Here is a 25,744-nt window from a genome sequence, read left to right on the forward strand (position 1 = left end):
TTGGATTCAGGTCTGGACTTTGACTTGGCCATTCTAACACCTGGATATGTTTATTTTTGAACCATTCCATTGTAGATTTTGCTTTATGTGTTGGATCATTGTCTTGTTGGAACACAAATCTCCGTCCCAGTCTCAGGTCTTTTGCAGACTCCATCAGGTTTTCTTCCAGAATGGTCCTGTATTTGGCTCCATCCATCTTCCCATCAATTTTAACCATCTTCCCTGTCCCTGCTGAAGAAAAGCAGGCCCAAACCATGATGCTGCCACCACCATGTTTGACAGTGGGGATGGTGTGTTCAGGGTGATGAGCTGTGTTGCTTTTACGCCAAACATAACGTTTTGCATTGTTGCCAAAAAGTTCAATTTTGGTTTCATCTGACCAGAGCACCTTCTTCCACATGTTTGGTGTGTCTCCCAGGTGGCTTGTGGCAAACTTTAAACAACACTTTTTATGGATATCATTAAGAAATGGCTTTCTTCTTGCCACTCTTCCTTAAAGGCCAGATTTGTGCAATATACGACTGATTGTTGTCCTATGGACAGAGTCTCCCACCTCAGCTGTAGATCTCTGCAGTTCATCCAGAGTGATCATGGGCCTCTTGGCTGCTGATCAGTCTTCTCCTTGTATGAGCTGAAAGTTTAGAGGGACGGCCAGGTCTTGGTAGATTTGCAGTGGTCTGATACTCCTTCCATTTCAATATTATCGCTTGCACAGTGCTCCTTGGATGTTTAAAGCTTGGGAAATCTTTTTGTATCCAAATCCGGCTTTAAACTTCTTCACAACAGTATCTCGGACCTGCCTGGTGTGTTCCTTGTTCTTCATGATGCTCTCTGCGCTTTTAACGGACCTCTGAGACTATCACAGTGCAGGTGCATTTATACGGAGACTTGATTACACACAGGCGGATTGTATTTATCATCATTAGTCATTTAGGTCAACATTGGATCATTCAGAGATCCTCACTGAACTTCTGGAGAGAGTTTGCTGCACTGAAAGTAAAGGGGCTGAATAATTTTGCACGCCCAATTTTTCAGTTTTTGATTTGTTAAAAAAGTTTGAAATATCCAATAAATGTCGTTCCACTTCATGATTGTGTCCCACTTGTTGTTGATTCTTCACAAAAAAATACAGTTTTATATCTTTATGTTTGAAGCCTGAAATGTGGCAAAAGGTCGCAAAGTTCAAGGGGGCTGAATACTTTCGCAAGGCACTGTATGAAAACATAGTAAAAAGCCATTGCTGTCTGAAATGTATGTCATATTAACAAACATGTTCAGCATTTTAGAGGTAAGAATACTCAGTCCTGGTCATCTCCTGAATCCAGCAGTGGAATCCAGGGGTGTGGTAAGGCTATTGTAGATGTATCCAGGACGTCAGAATGAGTATCATGATAGGGCTTCTTAAAATAAAATAGTAAAAAGTGAAGTATTTGAACAGTATATTACCTCCTGACTGAGAAGTATAGAAGCTGTTTTTATTTTACTAGGCAAGTCAGTTAAGAACAAATTCTTATTTTCAATGACGGCCTAGGAACCGTGGGTTAACTGCCTGTTCAGGGGCAGAACGACAGATTTGTACCTTGTCAGCTCGGGGATATGAACTTGCAAACTTTCAGTTACTAGTCCAACGCGCTAACCACTAGGCTACCCTGCCGCCCCATTTGAGGTCCATAGGGATCAGTTTGCTGCCGCCGTTGGTGATGGGGGGCCTCTTGTTTTTCAACTGTCACCAGACGGAGCACAAACACTGGGTTCAGCTAATCATTACATTCTCCACTGGGTGCTACCTGCTTTTAAACCTGTCACCAGACAGAGCAGTCGCTGGGTTCAGCTAATCATTACATTCTCCACTGGGTGCTACCTGCTTTTAAACCTGTCACCAGACAGAGCAGTCGCTGGGTTCAGCTAATCATTACATTCTCCACTGGGTGCTACCTGCTTTTAAACCTGTCACCAGACAGAGCAGTCGCTGGGTTCAGCTAATCATTACATTCTCCACTGGGTGCTACCTGCTTTTAAACCTGTCACCAGACAGAGCAGTCGCTGGGTTCAGCTAATCATTACATTCTCCACTGGGTGCTACCTGCTTTTAAACCTGTCACCAGACAGAGCAGTCGCTGGGTTCAGCTAATCATTACATTCTCCACTGGGTGCTACCTGCTTTTAAGACTGTCAGCAGCAGTTGGCTACACCTTGAGGCCAAAGTGTGCTTCTGAAAACTTGTGGAAATATGCACTGAATTGCAGGTGTCATCTTGTAAATATTTGGTTTCTGCTGGTTGAAGAGACCTAAGACCATCTCCACTAGGGAAAGGACTACTGAGGATAAATTAGATTTACTGCTCACTGAAACTATCTATTTCCTCAAAAAGGTTAATAAACAGCTTTGAGTAATACAGCTCTGCAGTTTAATCTTAGTTTTCACATGTAGGTTCATGTTCCCTCACAGACATTAAGCCTCGTCCTGGACTATAATACATGTAGGGTCATGTTCCCTCACAGACATTAAGCCTCGTCCTGGACTATAATACATGTAGGGTCATGTTCCCTCACAGACATTAAGCCTCGTCCTGGACTATAATACATGTAGGGTCATGTTCCCTCACAGACATTAAGCCTCGTCCTGGACTATAATACATGTAGGGTCATGTTCCCTCACATACATTAAGCCTCGTCCTGGACTATAATACATGTAGGGTCATGTTCCCTCACAGACATTAAGCCTCGTCCTGGACTATAATACATGTAGGGTCATGTTCCCTCACAGACATTAAGCCTCGTCCTGGACTATAATACATGTAGGGTCATGTTCCCTCACATACATTAAGCCTCGTCCTGGACTATAATACATGTAGGGTCATGTTCCCTCACAGACATTAAGCCTCGTCCTGGACTATAATACATGTAGGGTCATGTTCCCTCACAGACATTAAGCCTCGTCCTGGACTATAATACATGTAGGGTCATGTTCCCTCACAGACATTAAGCCTCGTCCTGGACTATAATACATGTAGGGTCATGTTCCCTCACATACATTAAGCCTCGTCCTGGACTATAATACATGTAGGGTCATGTTCCCTCACAGACATTAAGCCTCGTCCTGGACTATAATACATGTAGGGTCATGTTCCCTCACAGACATTAAGCCTCGTCCTGGACTATAATACATGTAGGGTCATGTTCCCTCACAGACATTAAGCCTCGTCCTGGACTATAATACATGTAGGGTCATGTTCCCTGACAGACATTAAGCCTCGTCCTGGACTATAATACATGTAGGGTCATGTTCCCTCACAGACATTAAGCCTCGTCCTGGACTATAATACATGTAGGGTCATGTTCCCTCACAGACATTAAGCCTCGTCCTGGACTATAATACATGTAGGGTCATGTTCCCTCACATACATTAAGCCTCGTCCTGGACTATAATACATGTAGGGCCATGTTCCCTCACATACATTAAGCCTCGTCCTGGACTATAATACATGTAGGGTCATGTTCCCACACAGAAATTAAGCCTCGTCCTGGACTATAATACATGTAGGCTCATGTTCCCTCACAGACATTAAGCCTCGTCCTGGACTATAATACATGTATGGTCATGTTCCCTCACAGACATTAAGCCTCGTCCTGGACTATAATACATGTAGGGTCATGTTCCCTCACAGACATTAAGCCTCGTCCTGGACTATAATACATGTGGGGTCATGTTCCCTCACAGACATTAAGCCTCGTCCTGGACTATAATACATGTAGGGTCATGTTCCCTCACAGACATTAAGCCTCGTCCTGGACTATAATACATGTAGGGTCATGTTCCCTCACATACATTAAGCCTCGTCCTGGACTATAATATATGTAGGGTCATGTTCCCTCACATACATTAAGCCTCGTCCTGGACTATAATACATGTAGGGTCATGTTCCCTCACATACATTAAGCCTCGTCCTGGACTATAATACATGTAGGGTCATGTTCCCTCACAGACATTAAGCCTCGTCCTGGACTATAATACATGTAGGGTCATGTTCCCTCACAGACATTAAGCCTCGTCCTGGACTATAATACATGTAGGGTCAAGTTCCCTCACAGACATTAAGCCTCGTCCTGGACTATAATACATGTAGGGCCATGTTCCCTCACATACATTAAGCCTCGTCCTGGACTATAATACATGTAGGGTCATGTTCCCTCACAGACATTAAGCCTCGTCCTGGACTATAATACATGTAGGGTCATGTTCCCTCACATACATTAAGCCTCGTCCTGGACTATAATACATGTAGGGTCATGTTCCCTCACAGACATTAAGCCTCGTCCTGGACTATAATACATGTAGGGTCATGTTCCCTCACAGACATTAAGCCTCGTCCTGGACTATAATACATGTAGGGTCATATTCCCTCACAGACATTAAGCCTCGTCCTGGACTATAATACATGTAGGGTCATGTTCCCTCACAGACATTAAGCCTCGTCCTGGACTATAATACATGTAGGGTCATGTTCCCTCACAGACATTAAACCTCGTCCTGGACTATAACACATGTAGGGTCATGTTCCCTCACAGACATTAAGCCTCGTCCTGGACTATAATACATGTAGGGTCATGTTCCCTCACAGACACTAAGCCTCGTCCTGGACTATAATACATGTAGGGTCATGTTCCCTCACAGACATTAAGCCTCGTCCTGGACTATAATACATGTTCAATGGAGAATCTCTACTGGGGACCTCCTCCGAGTTGAAAAGAATTCAGCTGGGGACCTCCTCCGAGTTGAAAAGAATTCAGCTGCGTTTTAAACAAGGCTGTGGGAACAACTATGAAGTGAAAGGAAGAAAGAAAAATTTAACTCATTTATTGATTTGTCTTTTATTCTCTGGTTTGTTACAACACAAAGACACAAATAGCATCAGAATATATAAAGCACAGTCACAGATAGAAAAATGAAACATATGACATCATAACAGCCCTTAACCGTGGTATATTGGCCCATTCAAATTGGGCTTCAATAGACTGCTGCTTTATCACGTGTATATTGTGGATGGTAGTATTTAGTGAAATTAACAGTGTTCTTGAATGGAGACTAACTAAAGTGCTCAACATGCTAATTTCAGACATTAGGAAAATGACACCCTAGCACATCGATAAAAAATGACCAACAATCCAGCAACATGTTTACTGTCATGGTCAGTCTGATCTGTCCAATGAAAAGGCTTTGAACAAGGATAATAAACAATAAATCAAACAAATAGGTTTAGAAACCATAAATGGAGTTTTGGACAATTCCTCTTCATGTACTGATGTTCTAGGACAGAGAAAATCTATTCAAAATAGTATCAGGCAGCTTTCACATCACAGGAGAGTGAAGTGAACTCCCATGCACAAGCACACGGCCGCAGATGTTCTGTGTGGGAGTCTAACCTCTTGCATCACGCTCACTCTGAATTACCTTTGGTTCACACTGCTGCTCATATCACCGCAGTCTATTTAAAAATATATTTACATTTCAGGTATTAAGTTACAATGTTTATTTGTTATAATAAATTGGGTGCTTTCAGCCCTGAATACTGATTGGCTGAAAGCCGTGGAAAATCAGACCGTATACCACAGGTATGACCCAAAAATATTTTTACTGCTCTAATTGTGTGGGTAACAGCAATAAGGCACCTCAGAGGTTTGTAGCATATGGCCATTATACCACGGCTAAGTGCTGTATCCAGGGGCTCCGTCGTACATAAGAACAACCCTTCGCCTTGGTACAGTATATTGGCCATATACCACACCGGCTTGGGCCTTATTGCTTAATTATACCAATCCCATTCAAATAGGGCTCAAGATACTCACTGTACAACACATTTATACAGGTGCTTTATCTCTTCCTCATGCGTCTCTTGTAATTCATTGATTTTCTCAGTGAGTTTTGTTTTATCATGACCATATAGAGCATTCAAAAGATCATACTCCCCTTTGTGCTTTAATATCAGTTTCTCCTTCTCTTCTTCATGTTGATCCAATAGTTTTTGGAAGTCATTTTCATATTTCTCTTTAAAGTTATTCATTTCCTCTGCATGTCTTCTGGCCTCTTGTTCATATTTATCCATCATTTCTTTTGTTTTCCTTTCATAATCTGCCCTCATTTCTTTCCATTTCTTCTCTTCTTGTTCTCTCCTGACTTTATCTTCCTTCTCTTTCCTCATATTCTCTTCTTCACGTTCTTGGTGAAGTGTTTCCTCCAGTTTTCTTAGTCTTAGTCTCTCCTCCACTCTTCTATTTTCATCCTCTTGAATTCTTCTTTCATGTTCCTCTCCACGTTCTCTCTCCCACTGCTCTCGTTGCGTTGTCATTTTGTCTGTCAACTCTCTCCTCTTTTCTTCAAAGTCTTTTTCTATTCGTTCTCTTTCTTTCTGCTCGGTTTCTCTCCTCTGCTCTTCTGATTCCTTCATCTTTATTCTATCTCGTTCCCTCTCTCTTTCAAACTCCTCTCTCAATCTCCTCTGTTTTTTCTCTTGTTCTACAAGAGTGTCTGCCTCCTTCTGTCTCCTCAGCCTTTCTTCTTCCTGTTGTCTGTCTCTTTCTTTCTTCAATTGTTCCTCCCATTCCTCTTTTTCTCTACGCATGACCTTTTGGAGTTCTGTTTGACCTTTCTCTGCTTCCTCTATTTTGCTTTGCCACTCTTGTCTTTCTTTCTCTTCCTTCTTTCTCCTCTCATCCTCTTCTTTCTCTCTCCTTTTAATTTCTTCCTCCTGTTCCCTTTTTAGTTTATCAAACTTCCATTCCTGATTTATTTGCCGTTCTTCTTTGTCTTTCTCTTCTTTTCTCAGTTTTTCCAACCTCATTTTATATTCTTCTTCCTTTTCTCTTTGTTGTTTCTCCAACTTTATTTCCTGAGTTTTTATCTCTTTTTCCATCTTCTCTTTTTCTGTGTCCCATATTTCTTTTTTCAACTTTTCATCCTCTTTCCTTTTTTTGTCCTCCAACTCTCTTTCTTCCTTCTCTGCTTTCTCCTTGTCTTCATGTTCTTTTCTAATAGCTTCTTCTCTCTCTCTCAACATGTTTTCTCTCAGCTGTCTTTCCCGCTGAACTTTCAATCTCTCCTCTTCCAACTTTAACTTCATCTTTTCCATGTCTGTTTCATGTCTGACCTTCAGTTTCTCCATGTCAGCCTTTATCTCCATCTCTCTCTCCTTCAGTATTGCTTCCTGTTTTTGTTTAATGGCTGCCTCTGCCTCCTGGAACATCTCATTGGTGTAGAAACTGCCCTTGTTCATGGACACCATTTTGTTCATCTTCTTAATCAGCTCATTGACCTGTGTGCAGTCATTTTTCTCTTTGTTGTTGAAGACATGAAGTCTGTCTCCACAATCTCTGATCAGTTTATGCAGTTTGGCAATCTTGCTGTTCCCAATGTAATCTTGAATTGAATCATTTTCCAAGTTATCTCCTCTAGTAAACAGAACTAAGCAGAACATTCCTGCCCGTGGACCAAAGGTTTTCTCTATGAGGTCCAAAGTGTCCAGCTCCTCTTTCGTGATTCTCCCGATACTCAACACTATGATAAACACATGGGGACCAGGAGCTGACAGGGAAACACATTTCACTATCTCTTGCTGAACATCTTTATTAGACAATGTTGTGTCAAAAAGTCCAGGTGTGTCCACCACAGAAACTGTTATTCCATCAACTCTGCCGACTGCCTTCTTGCAAACTGTTGTCACAGAATCAGTGCTGGATTTAGACTTAAAATCATCTCTGCCCAGGATAGTGTTTGCAGAGGAGCTCTTCCCATTGCCAGTTTTCCCAATCAGCACCACCCTTATGCACTCTGTGCTGGAACACTCCATTTCAGCACCTACAAATTAAACAATACATGATAAGATATGAATGTTAATTACTGCATGAATTGATATTGAAATCAACATTGAAGGTTCATAGTGTTAAATCATTGCTTTCCCAATCACACCCCAGTATTTGTTCCTCCCTGTGTTCAACAAACTCACCTTGTGACATGTTCCTGATTCTCTCCTCTAAATCCTTGATTCTTCTGTTTTGGTCCAGTTCTGATTGGTGTTTAGCCTCCATGTACATGTACAGAGTGTAGCAGGTTCTGTTCTGATCCATCATTTTGATGATTTCTGTTACAAGTTCTGTTGTCTGCTTAGAGTTCTCAATCTTTGAAGCATCAAAGATGTTAAACCGCCTTCCGCATATCTTGATCAGTTGCTTTATGTCTGCATTTTGTTCCACAAAGTCAACTGCAGTTTTATCAACTGGAATGTTATCCTGTCTAAACAGGACCATGACAAAGTCATTGACTCGTGAGCTGAGAATCTTCTGGATGGTCTCCAGCTCTCCTTTGTCTTCATCAGTAATTGGACCCAAAGGTACGACCATGAGGAAAGCATGGACTCCAGAGTCACAGAGAGAGACACAGTTGAAAGTCTCACGCATCACTTCCTTCTGAGTGAGATGTGTTCCAAACAGAGAAGGCAGCTCGATGAGGGTGACCGGCCGACCACACACCTCTCCTTCTCTCTTCACACACACTGAGGAGGAGCTGGACTTTGGACTGGACTCTGTCTGACCCAGTATGGCTTTGGCTATTGAAGTCTTCCCAGCTCCTCTTCTGCCACACAGCACCACGTTCAGTCTCTGAGCCTTTGGTGTCATGGTATCATGTGTCGTCTCTTCATTGGAGGTGAGGTATCTCCATTCATTCTCCTCTACCATCTTTTCTATCTTTTCAGTTAACTCATTGTGGTCACTTCCTTGTTTGTACATTTCATGATGCCTTCCTCCACATTCTTCAATCATTTGTCTCAGATGAGGATTTCCTGCGACTCCCTCGTGAGTAATGATCACCATTGAGTACTTGAAGGCCTCTTTACCAAATATGCTCAGGATCAACTTGAATGTGTTTCTGTTCTCCTCTGTGAAGTCCTCAGGCTTCAACACCAGCAGAACCCCATGAGGCCCAGGAGCAGAGAGGGACTTACATCTCTCCATCTCCTGCATCAGGGACTTCACAGGCAGAGCAAAGAAGTCTGGAGTCGTTACAACAGTAACAGACATGCCATTCACCTTCCCACTGGCTGACTCACATTGCTGTTTTTTGCCAAACAAACCAGCAGAGAGGCCTATTGCTGGAGAAGCCCTTTGCTGTAGGATAATGTTACCCACTGTTTTCTTCTTGTCGTCACTCCTCCCCAGCAACACTATCCTGAGTTGAGACACTGTAAATAATATGTACACATTGATTAATATAAAGATATGCAGATAAAACATAATATAGTTTATCAATATTCATACTGGACTGTCCCTGCTGCAAATTAAAATGGGCCCTTTTCTTGTGATGCTTGTGATTAAAAAGCTTGACAGCAATAGACAGTAATATTAAGTAAGTACATGTGGATTAAATCCTCAGTTAATCTAACATGCTGTACTACTATTACAACAAATTACATGAACCATGTGCCAATGTCCCTCTTGGGAATGTTTTCACAATTGTTCTAATTACATTATGAAAAATGAACATTTTGAATTCCTGCTCTGCAAGATGAGTACATCATAGTTAGTCAAGTGAAAAGGAAAATGGTTATCTATTTACTTTCACATGTAAATTCTGCCTACACACCTGTTACATCATTTTTTCCTATCAAGATAGACATTTTGAAAAGAGAGCTTCAAAAATAATGATAATTTGGACAAATCCTGACTGATCCGTAGCCATCTCACTTTAATATAGAAGTGGCAACATGGTGTAAACGAGAATGAATTTTACCCACCACATCTTTCTCCACTCCATGATTGCTTAAGCAACGTCAAACCTGAAAAAAGGGTTGACAATCAATACCAGTGACCTTATCTTTGTAGTCCCTTTCAACCAAGCATAAAAAAGCAGTCATCCTTCATGAAGATTGAATATAGGTTGACAATATTAATGCTATAGTTCAATAGCATTTTTCCCGTTTCAAGTCCAAATCATCCTAAAGTGTCTGAAATTGATTGTAGTTCAATGAAGTTACTTTAACATTATTTGAATCTAGTTTATCCCAGAACTAAAGTCTTACTTAATTGGTCAGCTGTTCGATTCAGTTCTGGGTCCATACGTGTTAAAAGAAGGGTTTAAGAGATGCTAGAACGAGGAGAGGAACAAGGAGCTCCACCTTCTCTCTTTGTAAGTTACATCCGAATGTAACCCCTTCTGAAATTGAAAAGATGCTAACACCTGCGAAATTGTGATTTGTTCAAATAAAATAAGAAAAATCCAAACACGGGTACTACTGCTGCTCCCTATCCCACACATTCCTTCCTGACAGATTCCATGGTACAAGTTGTGTTTTCGTAGATCTGTCCACAACAGACTTAGATGACTTTGACAAAATACTAATATATGTTGACTGGCATTGGGTTTGTGCCACAGATGGTAAAAAGTTAGCATTTGGAGACAGTGGCCAGGTAAACACAACCATAGCATGGGTTGCCGTCTTACCTCCAAAAAGTGCTTACAGGGTAATGTGGGAGGACTATCACTTTAATACTGTCAACTTATATTCAATGCTCATCTCACTATAACTTTTGTCAGTGTGCTGTATACTTACCAATTTTTTTTACTTTCTCCCAATTGTGTAATTGTGATGATTCACCTTGTTCCAAAACATCCTTTCCGAGTTCTTCCTCAGAGGAAGATTTGAGACTTCCATCAGTTTTACTCCTGTGGATTTCCTCTTTCCCTTGTAACATGTCACTTGTAGCATCTTCAAATACATCACAGGTGAGATAGTCTCCTCCATTCTCCTTTACAATCTTGTCAACATCTGCAATAAATTGAGTGTGGTTGCGGAGGTGCTGCCTCCCTCTACAGGCTCTGACCATCTGATTCAGAGGGTGATCCTCATCCATGTGTTCCCTCTTGTCTTCATGAGTTGTCAGAACCATTGAGTAGTCAAAGGACCGGTCACTGAGGGTGTTTAGGATATTCCTGATACTATTTGAAAGGGAAAAACTTTGAAGTTTGTGGAAATGTGAAATTAATTTAGGAGAATATAACACATTAGATCTGGTAAAAGATAATACAAAGACAAAAACATGCATTTTTTTGTATTTTATTTGTACCATCATCTTTGAAATGCAAGAGAAAGGCCATAATGTATTATTCCAGCCCAGGCATAATTTACTTTTTGGCCACTAGATGGCAGCAATGTATGTGCAAAGTTTAAGGCTGATCCAGTGAACCATTGCATTTCTGTTCAAAATTCTGTATCAAGACTGTCCAAATGTGGCTAATTGATTTAGTAATACATTTTCATTAATACAAGTTCATAACTGTGCACTCTCCTCAAACAGTAGCATGGTATTCTTTCACTGTAATAGCTACTGTAAATTGGATAGTTCAGTTAGATTAACAATTATCTGCCAATATCAGATATGTCTATGTCCTGGGAAATTTTCTTGTTACTTACAACCTCATGCTAATCACATTAGCCTACGTTAGCTCAACCGTTCCGTGGGTTACCCACCGATCCTGTAGAGGTTTAAAGACGTGCCTACTCTGAACTCTCTGTCTCCTGCGTCTGACTCCTTCCTCCACTATACCCCGGACATTACACCATAGATTGCGCACAGGCCAATTTGAAGATATTACCAAAGATACTTAAATTAAAAGTGTTAGCAGCACAAAGGGAATGTTGTTATAACATGTCCTTGACATTTGGTTGTCAGGTTTGAGTCCCGCGGGGTACCCACCGATCCTGTAGAGGTTGACTTTTGTCTTGAATTGAATTTGTGTAACTCAGTGTAGCATTAAATGACAAGCATTTACAAGTATTAAAAGATGAACTGAAATATATTTTTGAAAAAAAAAAGGAAAACCACAAATAGGTGCTAAGTGGCAAAAAACTCCAAGTCCAGGCACTAGTGAGGGTTTGAAAGTCAAAAACCCTTTAAAGTATAGGCTAAAACATTACTAAAATACACCAACGCATATCAGTTCCGGCAGGTCAGACACCCTGATTCCCCTCCAACCTGTGGTTCTTGTGGAATGCCTGAAGCGCTCCTGCTACTTCTTTTCTTCTGAAGTAATTTTTTGTTGAGTATGTACATTATTGCTAGGCTAATTTAATGTCATATCAACCTTAATGTGGACAATTTTTCAAATAAGAATAGTTATAAACAGCTTTTATGAATATGTCAAGGTTTCTACCTTTGAAGGTACAGGATTGACGGGCGTGAATTAATATAATTCAGGTTGGCTGAATAACTATTTCCTGTACTGCTGATGCTAACGTTAGCTACTGTTCAAGACAACAAGAGCAGTTTTCACTGGTCAGCCCATAAATGTATTTGTTGTCAACAATAAAACATCATACCTGGTAATGATCTGGTGAAAAGTTTCTTTGTACTAGGATTTTTAGAAATAGGTTTTTAGAAATATTTGCAAATGTATAAAAAATACAAAACAGAAATACCCTATTGACATAAGTATTCAGACCCTTTTCTATGAGACTCGAAATTTAGCTCAGCTGCATCCTGTTTCCATTTTTTTTTGTAAGACATTTGCAGAAATGTCAAAAAACCTGTTTTTACTTTGTCATTATGGGGTATTGTGTGTAGATTGATGAGGGAAAAAAACAATTTAATCAAATTTAGAAATTGGCTGTAGGGGTCTGAATAGGGTTGCAAAGGGTTGGAAACTGTCCAGTAAATTCCCGGCATTTTTCCGGAAATTTTCCATGGGAAGTTAAACCCGGGAATTTGGGGAATTTTGCTTAAATTCATCAAAAAAGTTAGCTTATAACAGTGAACCTTTTTTGTGGGATACACATAAGGCAATTTTAGGTCTTGTGGCATATTTTGGTTAAACTATCCCCAATTCAATGGAATTGCAACCCTCTGCATGCACAGTACATTCGTCCATCACATGTACAGCTGATTCTCAAGATCTTGCACACTAATGAGATGCTATTGAGCCCACACTACTACACTGTCTGAGTCAAGGACTACATGCTTTCTGGTAAGTTTTGATTACAGTACTGGGTGGGGTGAATATATTTTATATGACAGACAGGATTTGTTGTTAACTAATAAATAGTAGCCTACAGCAAAGTGTGTTAAAATAATTTCTAACTTGTTAACAATTTCTTCTAGTTCGTTTTTTCTACCATGTGGGTTTTAGCTTGCTTGAGCCTGCTAACTGAGGAGTGTTAATTCACCTGTTTCCATACATGTTTCATTTTAAAACATTTCTCTTATAAAGGACTGCTTAACTATTTATCTGTACATGGAATTGTATATGTTGTTTTTTTTACAATTTTTTTCTTCTAATCTGTACAGGAAAATGCCACGGGAACCTGCTCCTCAAGGACATCATGGCACTGAAAACAAGAAAACAATGGATACACTCTACAAGAGAGCCAAGTAAATGGTTACGTATGTTAAGGGTCATCAAGTTATAGCAGCGATCTACCTCACCAAGCAAAGGGAGAAGAATAAGAGCACCACATTGAAGCTGCCCAGCAACACCCGTTGGGTTGGTGTTATCATCATGTTTGACAGTCTCCTGGAGGGGAAGGAGTTTCTCCAAGAAATGAACATATTATAGTCTGCCAATATGGACAGCCCCATCAAGAGGATCCTCCTGGATGATGTATTTTGGGAGAGAGTGGTAAAGCAGCCTGAAACCTATAGCAGTAGCCATTGCACGGATTGAGGGAGACAATGCCATCCTGTCTGATGTTCAGACTCTGCTTGCAGATGTAAAAGAAGAAACCCGTACTCCCCTGCACACTTCACTGTTGCTACAAGCAGAGGAAACTGCAGTTCTGAAATACATCAAAAAGCGCGAAGACTTCTGCCTGAATCCCATACACGCCGCAGCGTACATGTTGGACCCCAAGTATGCTGGCAAGAGCATCCTGTCTGGTGCAGAGATCAACCAGGTCTATTGTGTTGTCACTACCGTGTCTCACCACCTTGGCCTGGATGAGGGCAAGGTTCTTGGCAGTCTAGCGAAGTACACTTCCAAGCAAAGGCTTTGGGATGGAGATGCAATATGGCAGTCGTGCTAACAATATCTCATCAGCCACCTGGTGGAAGGGACTTTGTGGATCTGAGGTTATTTCCCCTGTTCCCTCCATCCTCCTCCAAATCCCACCAACATCAGCCGCCTCAGAGCGCAACTAGTCCTTGTTTGTCAACACACACACACACCAAAGCACGCAACAGGCTGACCAATACAAGGGTTGAGAAATTGGTGGCTGTCCAGGACAATTTGAGGCTTTTTGAGCCTGAAAATGAGCCATCCTCAACAAGGTTGGAAAGTGACAGTGAAGATGAGGCCTCAGAGTCTGATGTTCAAGAGGTGGACATTGAGGAGGTCCAGGGAGAAGACATGGAAGCCTGAGAGGAAGACAACCAAAGATTTAGTTTCTAGACAATCATTTTACAGATGTATGTTGAAAACGTTTTTGGGAGATGCGATGGATCATTGGGGATCATTCAATATTCCCTTTCTTTTGTTGATCAGAGAAATCATCCCATGTGAAGAGTCAACTCATTTAATTAAAGTTCAATTCGTAACTTAATTGTTTTTTTATTTCTATTGGAAGGATTTCATCATTTGTAATTATGTTTCTGTCTCCATATGATATGTTAAATATATCCAATGCAAAAAACATCTACATTTAAATGGTATTAATATTATTTAGCATATATTTCAGTTAATTCCCACTGAAAGATTCCGCCCTAAATCTGAATACTTTCCGAATGCACTGTACACCAGCCTGCATTCCTGTCTTTTATAGGTCTGTACATTCCCACACGGTTCCTCAGTGTTAGAAGTTTATCATCACAAAAAGTCATGCTCCTATTCCACCAGGCTGTCATAGATTCTATTCTATTGGCAACTTGTCAGTTACCTTAAAATCACAAATCAATGGTCCATACAGCCATTAAGGTGATGGGTGTGAGGTAGCACCCGTCACTGCAGACTGTGTTTATGGACAAACTATCATGAGACAGAACAGTAAAATAATGTCAGACCCCTCCCATGTACTCCACCTAGAGTTTCAGCTTCTCTCTTCAGACAGACACAACAGGGTTCCCCTTATATCTGATCAGATGTACAGTACCAGTCAAAAGTTTGGACACACCTACTCATTCAAGAGTTTTTCTTTATTTGTACTATTTTCTTCATTGTAGAATAATAGTGAAGACATCAAAACTATGAAATAACACATATGGAATCATGTAGTAACCAAAAAAGTGTTTTCTTGAAAAATCTTAATTATCTCAACCAGCTTCACCTGGAATGCTTTCCAACAGTCTTTGAAGGTGTTCCCACATATGCTGAGCACTTGTTGGCAGCTTTTCCTTCATTCTGTGGTCCAACTGAGGTTGGGTGATTGTGGAGGCCAGGTCATCTGATGCAGCACTCTGATGCAGGAGGTGTGTTGGGTCATTGTCCTGGTGAAAAACAAATGATAGTCCCACTAAGCGCAAACCAGATGGGATGGCTTATCGCTGCAGAATGCTGTGGTAGCCTTGCTGGTTCTAAATACCTTCTAAATAAATCACAGACTATGTCACCAGCAAAGCACCCCCACACCATCACACCTCCTCCTCCACGCTTCGTGCTGGGAACCACGCGTGTGTGGATCATCCGTTCACCTACTCAGTGTCTTACAAAGACATGGAACCAAAAATATTCAAATTTGTACTCATCAGACCAAAGTACAGATTTCCACTGGTCTCATGTCCATTGCTTGTGTTTCTTGGTCCAAGCAAGTCTCTTCTGCAGCAATTCGACCCCGAAGGCCTGATTCACGCAGTCTCCTCTGAACAGTTGATGTTGGGCTGCAATTTCTGAGGCTGGTTACTCTAATTAACTTATCCTTTGTAGCAGAGGTAACTCTGGGTCTTCCTTTCCTGTGGCAGCCCTCATGAGAAACAGTTTTATCATAGCGCTTGATGGTTTTTGCGACTGCACTTGAAGAAACTTTAAAAGTTCTTCAAATGCTCATGATTGACTGACCTTCATGTCTTAAAGTAATGATGGACTTTCTATTTGCTTCTTTGAGCTGTTCTTGCCATAATATGCATTTGGTCTTTTACCAAATGGGGCTATATTCTGTATACCACCCCTACCTTGTCACAACACAACTGATTGGCTCAAACGCATTAAGAAGGAAAGAAAACAACAAATTAACTTTTAACAAGACACACCTGTTAATTGAAATGCATTCGAGGTGACTACCTCATGAAGCTGGTTGAGAGAACGCCAAGAGTGTGCAAAGCTGTCATCAAGGCAATGGGTGGCTACTTTGAACAATCTCAAATATAAATATATTTGGATTTGTATAACACTTTTTTGGTTACTACATGATTCCATATGTGTTATTTCATAGTTTTGATGTCTTCACTATTATTCTACAATGTAGAAAATAGTACAAATAAAGAAGAATCCTGGAATGAGTAGGTGTTCAAACTTTTGACTGTACTGTAAGCACTCCATAATCCCCCTGTCAGTCAAACTCCTAAACAGCAGTATGTACATGTGCAATGTCATATACATGTAGAGGTATATGTATGTACAGTTGAAGTCGGAAGTTTACATACACCTTAGCCAAATACATTTAAACTCACATTTTCACAATTCTTGACATTTAATCCTTGTAAAAATTCAATGTCTTAGGTCAGTTAGGATTGCCACTTTGTTTTACAATGCAAAATGTCAGAATAATAGTAGAGAGATTTATTTATTTAAGCATTTACTACTTTCATCATATTCCCAGTGGTTCAGAAGTAGGTCGCCAGGTGTACGGTGTGTGTACAGCCTCACACATTCGTGAGGCTGACTTCTGGGTTGGATGTGCATTGTGTCAAGAAGCAGTGCGGCTTGGTTGGGTTGTGATTCAGAGGACTCATGGCTCTCGATCTTTGTCTCTCCTGAGTCCGTACGGGAGTTGCAGCGATGAGACAAGACTGTAACTACTACCAATTGGATACCATGAAAAAGGGGGTAAAACATTTTTTGTTTAACTTGGGTCAAATGTTTCGGGTAGCCTTCCACAAGCTTCCCACAATATGTTGGGTGAATTTTGGCCCATTCCACCTGACAGAGCTGGTGTAACAGAGTCAGGTTTGTAGGCCTCCTTGCTCGCACACAATTATTCAGTTCTGCCCACAAATTTTCTGTAGGATTGAGGTCAGGGCTTTATGATGGCCACTCCAATAGCTTGACTTTGTTGTCCTTAAGTCATTTTGCCGCCAAGCTTTAACTTTGCGACCAAGCTTTAACTTCCTGACTGATGTCTTGAGATGTTGCTTCACTATATCCACATAACCTTCCACCCTCATGATGCCATGTGAAGTGCACCAGTTCCTCCTGCAGCAATGCACACCCACAACATGACCCCCCTCCCCGTGCTTCACGGTTGGGATGGTGTTCGTCGGCTTGCAAGCCTCTCCCTTTTTCCTCCAAACATAACGATGGTCATTATGTCCAAACAGTTAGATTTTTGTTGCATCAGACCAGAGGACATTTCTCCAAAAACTACTATCTTTGTCCCCATGTGCAGTTGCAAACCGTAGTCTGGCTTTTTTATGGCGGTTTTGGAGCAGTGGCCTCTTTCTTGGTGAGTGGCCTTTCAGGTTACGTCGATATAGGACTTGTTTTACTGTGGGTAATGATACTTGTGTACCTGTTTCCTCCAGCATCTTCACAAGGTCCTTTGCTCTTGTTCTGGGATTGAGTTGCACTTTTCGCACCAAAGTACATTAATCTCTTGGAGACAGAACGCGTCTCCTTCCTGAGCGGTATGACGGCTGCGTGGTCCCATGGTGTTTATACTTGCGTACTATTGTTTGTACAGATGACGTGGTACCTTCAGGTGTTTGGAAATTGCTTTTCCAAATTGGCATTTGGAGTATACATGATGAGGTACTGTAGGTGTTGACTTGAAGGGGTGTCATGATGTTATGTCAGTCTTATCACCATGACTCAAACAGTTGAACATTACAAGCATCTATGCCTGGGTAGGTTGACCTCAGGTCTCCCCACTGGAAGCTCGAGGCAGCGGGAGTGTGGGAATCTATCAAATAGCGCACCTCTAACTTTGCACAGTACTAATGCAATTAGTAATGCAATTAGTTGTGCAATTTAGATTGGGTGTTTCTTGTTTGAAGTGCAATAGTGTAATAATCAGGTTCTCTTCTTTATAAGTGTGTTATTCTATTTGTGTATTTGTGTGATTATAGGATTCGTGCAATTTAGTTTTATTTGTGTGTTTTGTTAGCAACAGGGTAACAGTGTAATAATTAGATTATCTTTTTAATTTGTATTTATATACTACAATTTGTTTCTATTTGTCTTTGTTACTTCTTTTTGATATTTATGGGTCTTATTTTTGTATATATTTGTATATTTATTTAGTTTTCAGGGGTCATTTGGGCTACAAATTTGAACTTGACCTGGCAACTTTGTCTGACCTGGCAACCCATGCCGCTTCTTCCACATTCCAGACCATGGCACTGCAGCCACAGCCAACTTGCTAGGCCACGGTTACTGTACTATATTGCAATCGGTACTCCAATTAATTAGTTCATGATTGATCTTTTAACAGTTATTATGCAACAAAGTAAATTTTGCCAACAATTGAACTCCCAACTATGTTGCAAATGTGAAGTGTAAGTCATGCCTATTGAACATTATCGCATGTGGACTTCATTAACCGTAGCTGTTAAAGCTCGAAGGGGGAGAGAGTTGCTGCTCCAGCAGGCAGGGGAGGGGCCGTACTGTGAGCGATTTACACAGGAAAGAAACCCTGTTCAGTTGCACAATTTAATGCATTCCTGTGTCTTCCGCATTTAACCCAACTCTTTTGGATCAGAATGGTGCAGGGGGCGAGACCCGTGACAATAATATCAGTTCCGACACAGATTCGTGTCATTATTTAGATTATTAACATTCAGGTATAACATTTTTATAAATAAACTGGAAAACAATAATATGCTGCCTGCTCCAGAACCCCGGTTTTATTTCCTGTAAATTATTTCCCAAAGATACAGCATAGAGTGTTGTAGGCCATACTAGACGAAGAGCAGTTGCCTAATATGAGCCGCAAAAAAAGATTTTTTTTGCCAGTTTGGCAAATTGAGCTAGAAATTTAGCCGACAATATGAATGACACGTTACAAGATTTGGTGAACATCAGGCCAATATATATATATTGTTGAGATTTTACTGCTCTTACCTTCGTCTCTGAATGATGCAGAGTCCATTTCATCGTTAAAATGTCTGCACTGTGACAGATAAATGTGAAAGTGAAAGTTGCAGCTTCCTACGTGTTAAAATGACAATTCATTTTGTGGAGTTGTGGAGAGACTTCAATCTACAAGGTGAATATCTTTACAAACCACTAACTTGATCTTGATTTGTAATCAGAATAACAACAAGACTGAATGTTCTCCACCTGACATACATTAAATTGCATACCCATGTCAGCACATTGAATTTAACCCAGCTCATTTAGCCATTAAATACGTTGCAGGTAAAAAATAAATGACATACCAAACATTCTGGCCCTTTCCAGTTGAAGATATTGAGAGGTGTTTGGTAAACATTGTTCAACAACAAAAAAATATAATTGTAAAACGTAAATGGTTATTAATGTACAATTCAAATAAATAGCATATTTGATTAATATTGGGCATATACTGTACACACATTAGCTAAATGACTTGGTTTGATGTTACTCTGATGTGATTTGAGCAGGCTAAGTAGATCTAGCTAGCCCCTTCATACCCAAAACAAAACTGTAAAGACAAAATTCCAAACTGTCTCCAGGTATATCAAGACTGTAAACCCACCTTCACAATGAAATGCTTCCTCCACAAGGTGGCACCAGAGAAACCTGGATGGTGTGTTGAAAGTTTGGAGTGACAAACTGTTTCTTGCATAACAGGGAATACTTATTGTATAATAAGCAATACCTTTCGGTGGCTTTATCTGGAAAACAGCTGTATATTTAAAATACATCTTTCACATTTTTGTCTATACATCCTTGGAGTAAAATGTAAATACTGCATGTTGGATATACATCTATGTAGTGTTGTTATAAAATGGTCCATCCCTACCATGGTGGACCCGAGAACCCACGCCACAACACCACCTACTCCAGGAACACTGTCAATACCACTGATCCAGAAAACACAAGGCATTTCTAGGTCGGGACTGACAGTAGCCTACAGATTGCAGGAAGGCAGTACTGATACTAACCAAACCATCTGCTACAGTATTTCAATGATAAAAGTTGAATGTTATGGATATACATTATACATTGAGAATGATATGGATATAGTAGCCACAGTTACATATGAAAGAGCCAGGGGAGGTTGTTACACACAGGGGCACTGTTAACGAGAATAGGAGAGAGAGGAGAAAGTAGAGAAGAAGCCATGTGATTGAAGAAGGGTTGTGCGTTAGGCCGTGCGTTGTAGAAGACTTGTGGGTTGTAGAAGAGTTGTGAGTTAGGCCGTGGGTTGTGAAAGAGTTGTGAGTTAGGCCGTGGGTTGTAGAAGAGTTGTGAGTTAGGCCGTGGGTTGAAGAAGAGTTGTGGGTTAGGCCGTGGGTTGAAGAAGAGTTGTGAGTTAGGCCGTGGGTTGTAGAGAGTTGTGAGTTAGGCTGTGGGTTGTAGAAGAGTTGTGAGTTAGGCCGTGGGTTGTAGAGAGTTGTGAGTTAGGCTGTGGGTTGTAGAAGAGTTGTGAGTTAGGCCGTGGGTTGAAGAAGAGTTGTGAGTTGTGCGGGGGTCTGAATACTTATGCAAATAAGGTATTTCTGTTTTATTTTATTTTAGCAAAAAAATTCTAAAAACCTGTTTTTACTTTGTCATTATGAGGTATTGTGAGGATTTTTATTTAATATTTTTTAGAATAAGGCTGTAATGTAATTAAATGTGGAAAAAGTCAACTGGTCTGAATACTTTCCCGAATATATACTGGACGGTATGTCATACCAAAAGATTTTCAGACAGAAACAGCTAACTCACTCACTGTGATGGTGCCGTCTTGTGATGGTGCCGAGTAGGGCTGCCGTTTCATTGGCTCTTAACCAACCATCCTATTTTGTTTGTTTTCTCTTGTTTGTAACTTATTTTGTACATAATGTTGCTGCTACCATCTCTTATGACCGAAAAGAGCTTCTGGACATCAGAACATCGATTACTCGAATTGGACAAATACTGTTTCTTTAATTCATGAGTCGGACGGGAAGGATATCCTCCAAACACCCCAACAGGCCCTCATCCCCATCATTTGCTGGAGAAAGAAACTGATATTTAGTGGAAAGAGATCAGGATGCCTTGTGAGGATCAGGCAACGACTGGCTAATCTGCCTTTGCCATCCGTACTGCTAGCTAACGTTCAATCGCTGGAAAATAGATGGGACGAACTGAAAGCACGTATACCCTACCAACGGGACATTAAAAACTGTAATATCTTATTATCCACAGAGGAACTTCCGAGCTCTGTCAGAGTGACCATTGGGTTCTTGGTCACCTCCCTGATCAAGGCCCTTCTCCCCCGATTGCTGGCCAGCTCTAGGAAGAGTCTTGGTGGTTCCAAACTTCTTCCATTTAAGAATGATGGAGGGCACTGTTTTGGGGACCTTCAATGCTGCAGACATTTTTTTAGTACCCTTCCCCAGATCTGTGCCTCGACACCATCCTATCTTGGAGCTATAAGGACAATTCCTTTCACCTCATGGCTTGATTTTGCTTTGACATGCACTGCCAACTGTGGGACCTTATATAGACAGGTGTGTACCTTTCCAAATAATGTCCAATCAATTGAATTTACCACAGGTGGACTCCAATAGAGTTGTTGAAACATCTCAAGGATGATCAATGGAAACAGGATGCACCTGTTTCGAGTCTCATAGCAAAGGTTCTGAATACTTGTAAATGTAAATAAGTAATTTATTCATTTTTTAACATTTGAAAAAATGTCTAAAGACCAGTTTTCACGTTTTCATTATGGGGTATTATGTGTAGATGAATGAGGGGGAAAAGTAATTTTATCCATTTTAGAAAAAGGCTGTAATGTAACAAAATGTGGAAAAGGTCAATGGGTCTGAATACTTTTCGAATGCAGACATTAGACATTAGACATTAGACATGGTTACTCAAAGGGTTTGATCACTGATCTTTATCATTAAAGAATCTAGGGATAAGAAAGCTATCAGTCGATTATGATATTTGTTGGGATCAGTTCTTAATTTGAGCTGAATCCTGACGGAACAGGATCCGAAACCTCTGTTCTGGAATTCCGGCACCTATTTGCCTGGATCCAGTACCTCTGTGGCATGACAAATAATTGTCACTGTTTACATTGTAAAAATTCAAAGGAAAGCGATCAGAGTTGGGCTATATCAAGTTTCCTCCTTGTTAATTACCCTGCCCACTAAAAAACATATTTTGAAAATGTAGATTTTCAACCCACGCTTGATTTATTTATTTTACTAGGCAAGTCAGTTAAGAACAAATACTTATTTTCAATAATGGCCTACGAACAGTGGGTTAACTGCCTGTTCAGGGGAAGAACGACAGATTTATACCTTGTCAGCTCAGGGATTTGAACTTGCAACCTTTCCGTTACTAGCCCAACACTCTAACCACTAGGCTACCCTGCCGCCCTAGGGAATAATGTGATAACATATTCAGGTTGGGCAGGGCCTGGGTTTAAGTTTGAGCGTGTTTGACCGACGTATGAGGCCATCTCTGTAACGAATGCGCTGAGAGTCGGGAAGCAAGTACAGGGAGTGCATCTTTAATTAATTAACACAACACAACGAACAACGCACTGACATGGAACAGAGTCAATAACACCAGAGGAAAGAACCAAGGGGAGAGACAGATATCGGGAAGGTAATCAAGGAGGTGATGGAGTCCAGGTGAGTGTCATGATGCGCTGGTGGTCGTAATGATGGTGACAGGTGTGCGGGATAATCAGCAGCCTGGTGACCTAGAGGCCGGAGAGGGAGTATTCGTAACAATCTCTTTCACAGAACTAGAATTATATTATATTATGATCGCTCTCCCCCCTCTCTGCTCTGAAAGAGATGTGCCTGCAACTCTTTCTCCATCTCTCCATTATTGCACTTCATAATTTATTTAAAATAATTAAATATGCCCATTTGATTTATTTTCCTTGTTATAGAATTGCACTGTTATGTTAGATATGCAACATTATTTGCTAAATATATGACACGTTGTAGGCTGTAGAGCGCAGGCGGGAACACATCTGCTTTTTGAACAGACAGTAGACCTAGACCACTTAAGCCACAATATCTAAAACCAACCAAATCTGTTCGGGAACATCGATATTGACATGTTTTCACAACTAACCTTATTTCATTAAACTGTTGAGAGCCCCTCTCTCTGCACGTCTCTACCCACTCGAGAAAGTTATAAAGCAGAGCGAGAGAGAACGCGTTGGAAGTGGTAAGATATTCTGTAAGGTCAGCCTATTAATAATTCAAAATATAAAATATGCCCATTGTAACTATATTCTAACCATGTACTTTCTCTTATTTGTGTTGTACTTAAAAATATTTTGCTAATGTCGCCAGTCATGTAGAATTGCCTAACCCTAACCCATGCAATGCTTTATTAGATGGTTATCTGCAGCCATAGCTGCAGGAAGTAGGGGTGCTGAGGGTGCTGCAGCACCCCCTGAAAAATCAGAAAACAAATGTTTTTTTATAAACAACCATTTTTTATTTTATTTTTTGTAGTGCACTGGACCTTTAATAATCCTGTATTAGAGGACCAATATAGCAGTCTGCAGGCAGGCAAAAATGTTTTTTTTTTTTTTACAGCAAAATGTCACAGTTTCCTATACATTTCACATAGACTACTATACATTTCACATAGTCTACTATACATTTCACATAGTCTACTATACATTTCACATAGACTACTATACATTTCACATAGTCTACTATACATTTCACATAGACTACTATACATTTCACATAGACTACTATACATTTCACATAGTCTACTATACATTTCACATAGACTACTATACATTTCACATAGACTACTATACATTTCACATAGACTACTATACATTTCACATAGACTACTATACATTTCACATAGTCTACTATACATTTCACATAGACTACTATACATTTCACATAGACTACTATACATTTCACATAGTCTACTATACATTTACACATAGACTACTATACATTTCACATAGTCTACTATACATTTCACATAGACTACTATACATTTCACATAGACTACTATACATTTCACATAGTCTACTATACATTTCACATAGTCTACTATACATTTCACATAGACTACTATACATTTCACATAGTCTACTATACATTTCACATAGACTACTATACATTTCACATAGTCTACTATACATTTCACATAGACTACTATACATTTCACATAGTCTACTATACATTTCACATAGACTACTATACATTTCACATAGTCTCTACTATACATTTCACATAGACTACTATACATTTCACATAGACTACTATACATTTCACATAGACTACTATACATTTCACATAGACTACTATACATTTCACATAGACTACTATACATTTCACATAGTCTACTATACATTTCACATAGACTACTATACATTTCACATAGACTACTATACATTTCACATAGACTACTATACATTTACTAGACTACTATACATTTCACATAGACTACTATACATTTCACATAGACTACTATACATTTCACATAGACTACTATACATTTCACATAGTCTACTATACATTTCACATAGTCTACTATACATTTCACATAGACTACTATACATTTCACATAGTCTACTATACATTTCACATAGACTACTATACATTTCACATAGTCTACTATACATTTCACATAGACTACTATACATTTCACATAGTCTACTATACATTTCACATAGACTACTATACATTTCACATAGACTAGACTACTATACATTTCACATAGTCTACTATACATTTCACATAGACTACTATACATTTCACATAGACTACTATACATTTCACATAGACTACTATACATTTCACATAGACTACTATACATTTCACATAGACTACTATACATTTCACATAGACTACTATACATTTCACATAGACTACTATACATTTCACATAGTCTACTATACATTTCACATAGTCTACTATACATTTCACATAGTCTACTATACATTTCACATAGTCTACTATACATTTCACATAGACTACTATACATTTCACATAGACTACTATACATTTCACATAGACTACTATACATTTCACATAGTCTACTATACATTTCACATAGACTACTATACATTTCACATAGTCTACTATACATTTCACATAGACTACTATACATTTCACATAGACTACTATACATTTCACATAGACTACTATACATTTCACATAGTCTACTATACATTTCACATAGACTACTATACATTTCACATAGACTACTATACATTTCACATAGACTACTATACATTTCATAGACTACTATACATTTCACATAGACTACTATACATTTCACATAGTCTACTATACATTTCACATAGACTACTATACATTTCACATAGACTACTATACATTTCACATAGACTACTATACATTTCACATAGTCTACTATACATTTCACATAGTCTACTATACATTTCACATAGACTACTATACATTTCACATAGTCTACTATA

General features: G+C 39.8%; 1 protein-coding gene across 1 annotated transcript; it reads right to left on the reverse strand.

The window, feature by feature from the left end:
* Nucleotides 1–4,852: 4,852 nt before the first annotated feature.
* LOC115101599 (GTPase IMAP family member 8-like) lies at nt 4,853–11,004 on the reverse strand. The gene is made up of 4 exons (XM_065005930.1): nt 10,601–11,004; nt 9,785–9,826; nt 8,000–9,232; nt 4,853–7,851 (listed from the first exon to the last, which is right to left on the reverse strand). Exons 1-4 carry the CDS (start codon nt 10,935–10,937, stop codon nt 5,843–5,845), a joined length of 3,621 nt encoding a protein of 1,206 aa, XP_064862002.1. The 5' UTR covers nt 10,938–11,004; the 3' UTR covers nt 4,853–5,842.
* Between the last annotated feature and the right edge of the window lie 14,740 nt (nt 11,005–25,744).

This window comes from Oncorhynchus nerka, linkage group LG20 (genome assembly GCF_034236695.1).
Source record: "Oncorhynchus nerka isolate Pitt River linkage group LG20, Oner_Uvic_2.0, whole genome shotgun sequence".
NCBI lineage: Eukaryota > Metazoa > Chordata > Actinopteri > Salmoniformes > Salmonidae > Oncorhynchus > Oncorhynchus nerka.

Bases quoted from the DNA above. Each gene is read 5' to 3' on its own strand.
- LOC115101599 (XM_065005930.1), bottom strand. From the start codon at position 10,937: ATGGTTCTGACAACTCATGAAGACAAGAGGGAACACATGGATGAGGAT. The intron at 9,827-10,600 runs GTAAGTATACAG...CCCTTTTTTCAG, and splicing joins GGAGAAAGTAAAAAAAATTG to GTTTGACGTTGCTTAAGCAA. The intron at 7,852-7,999 runs GTGAGTTTGTTG...TTTAATTTGTAG, and splicing joins AATCAGGAACATGTCACAAG to GTGCTGAAATGGAGTGTTCC.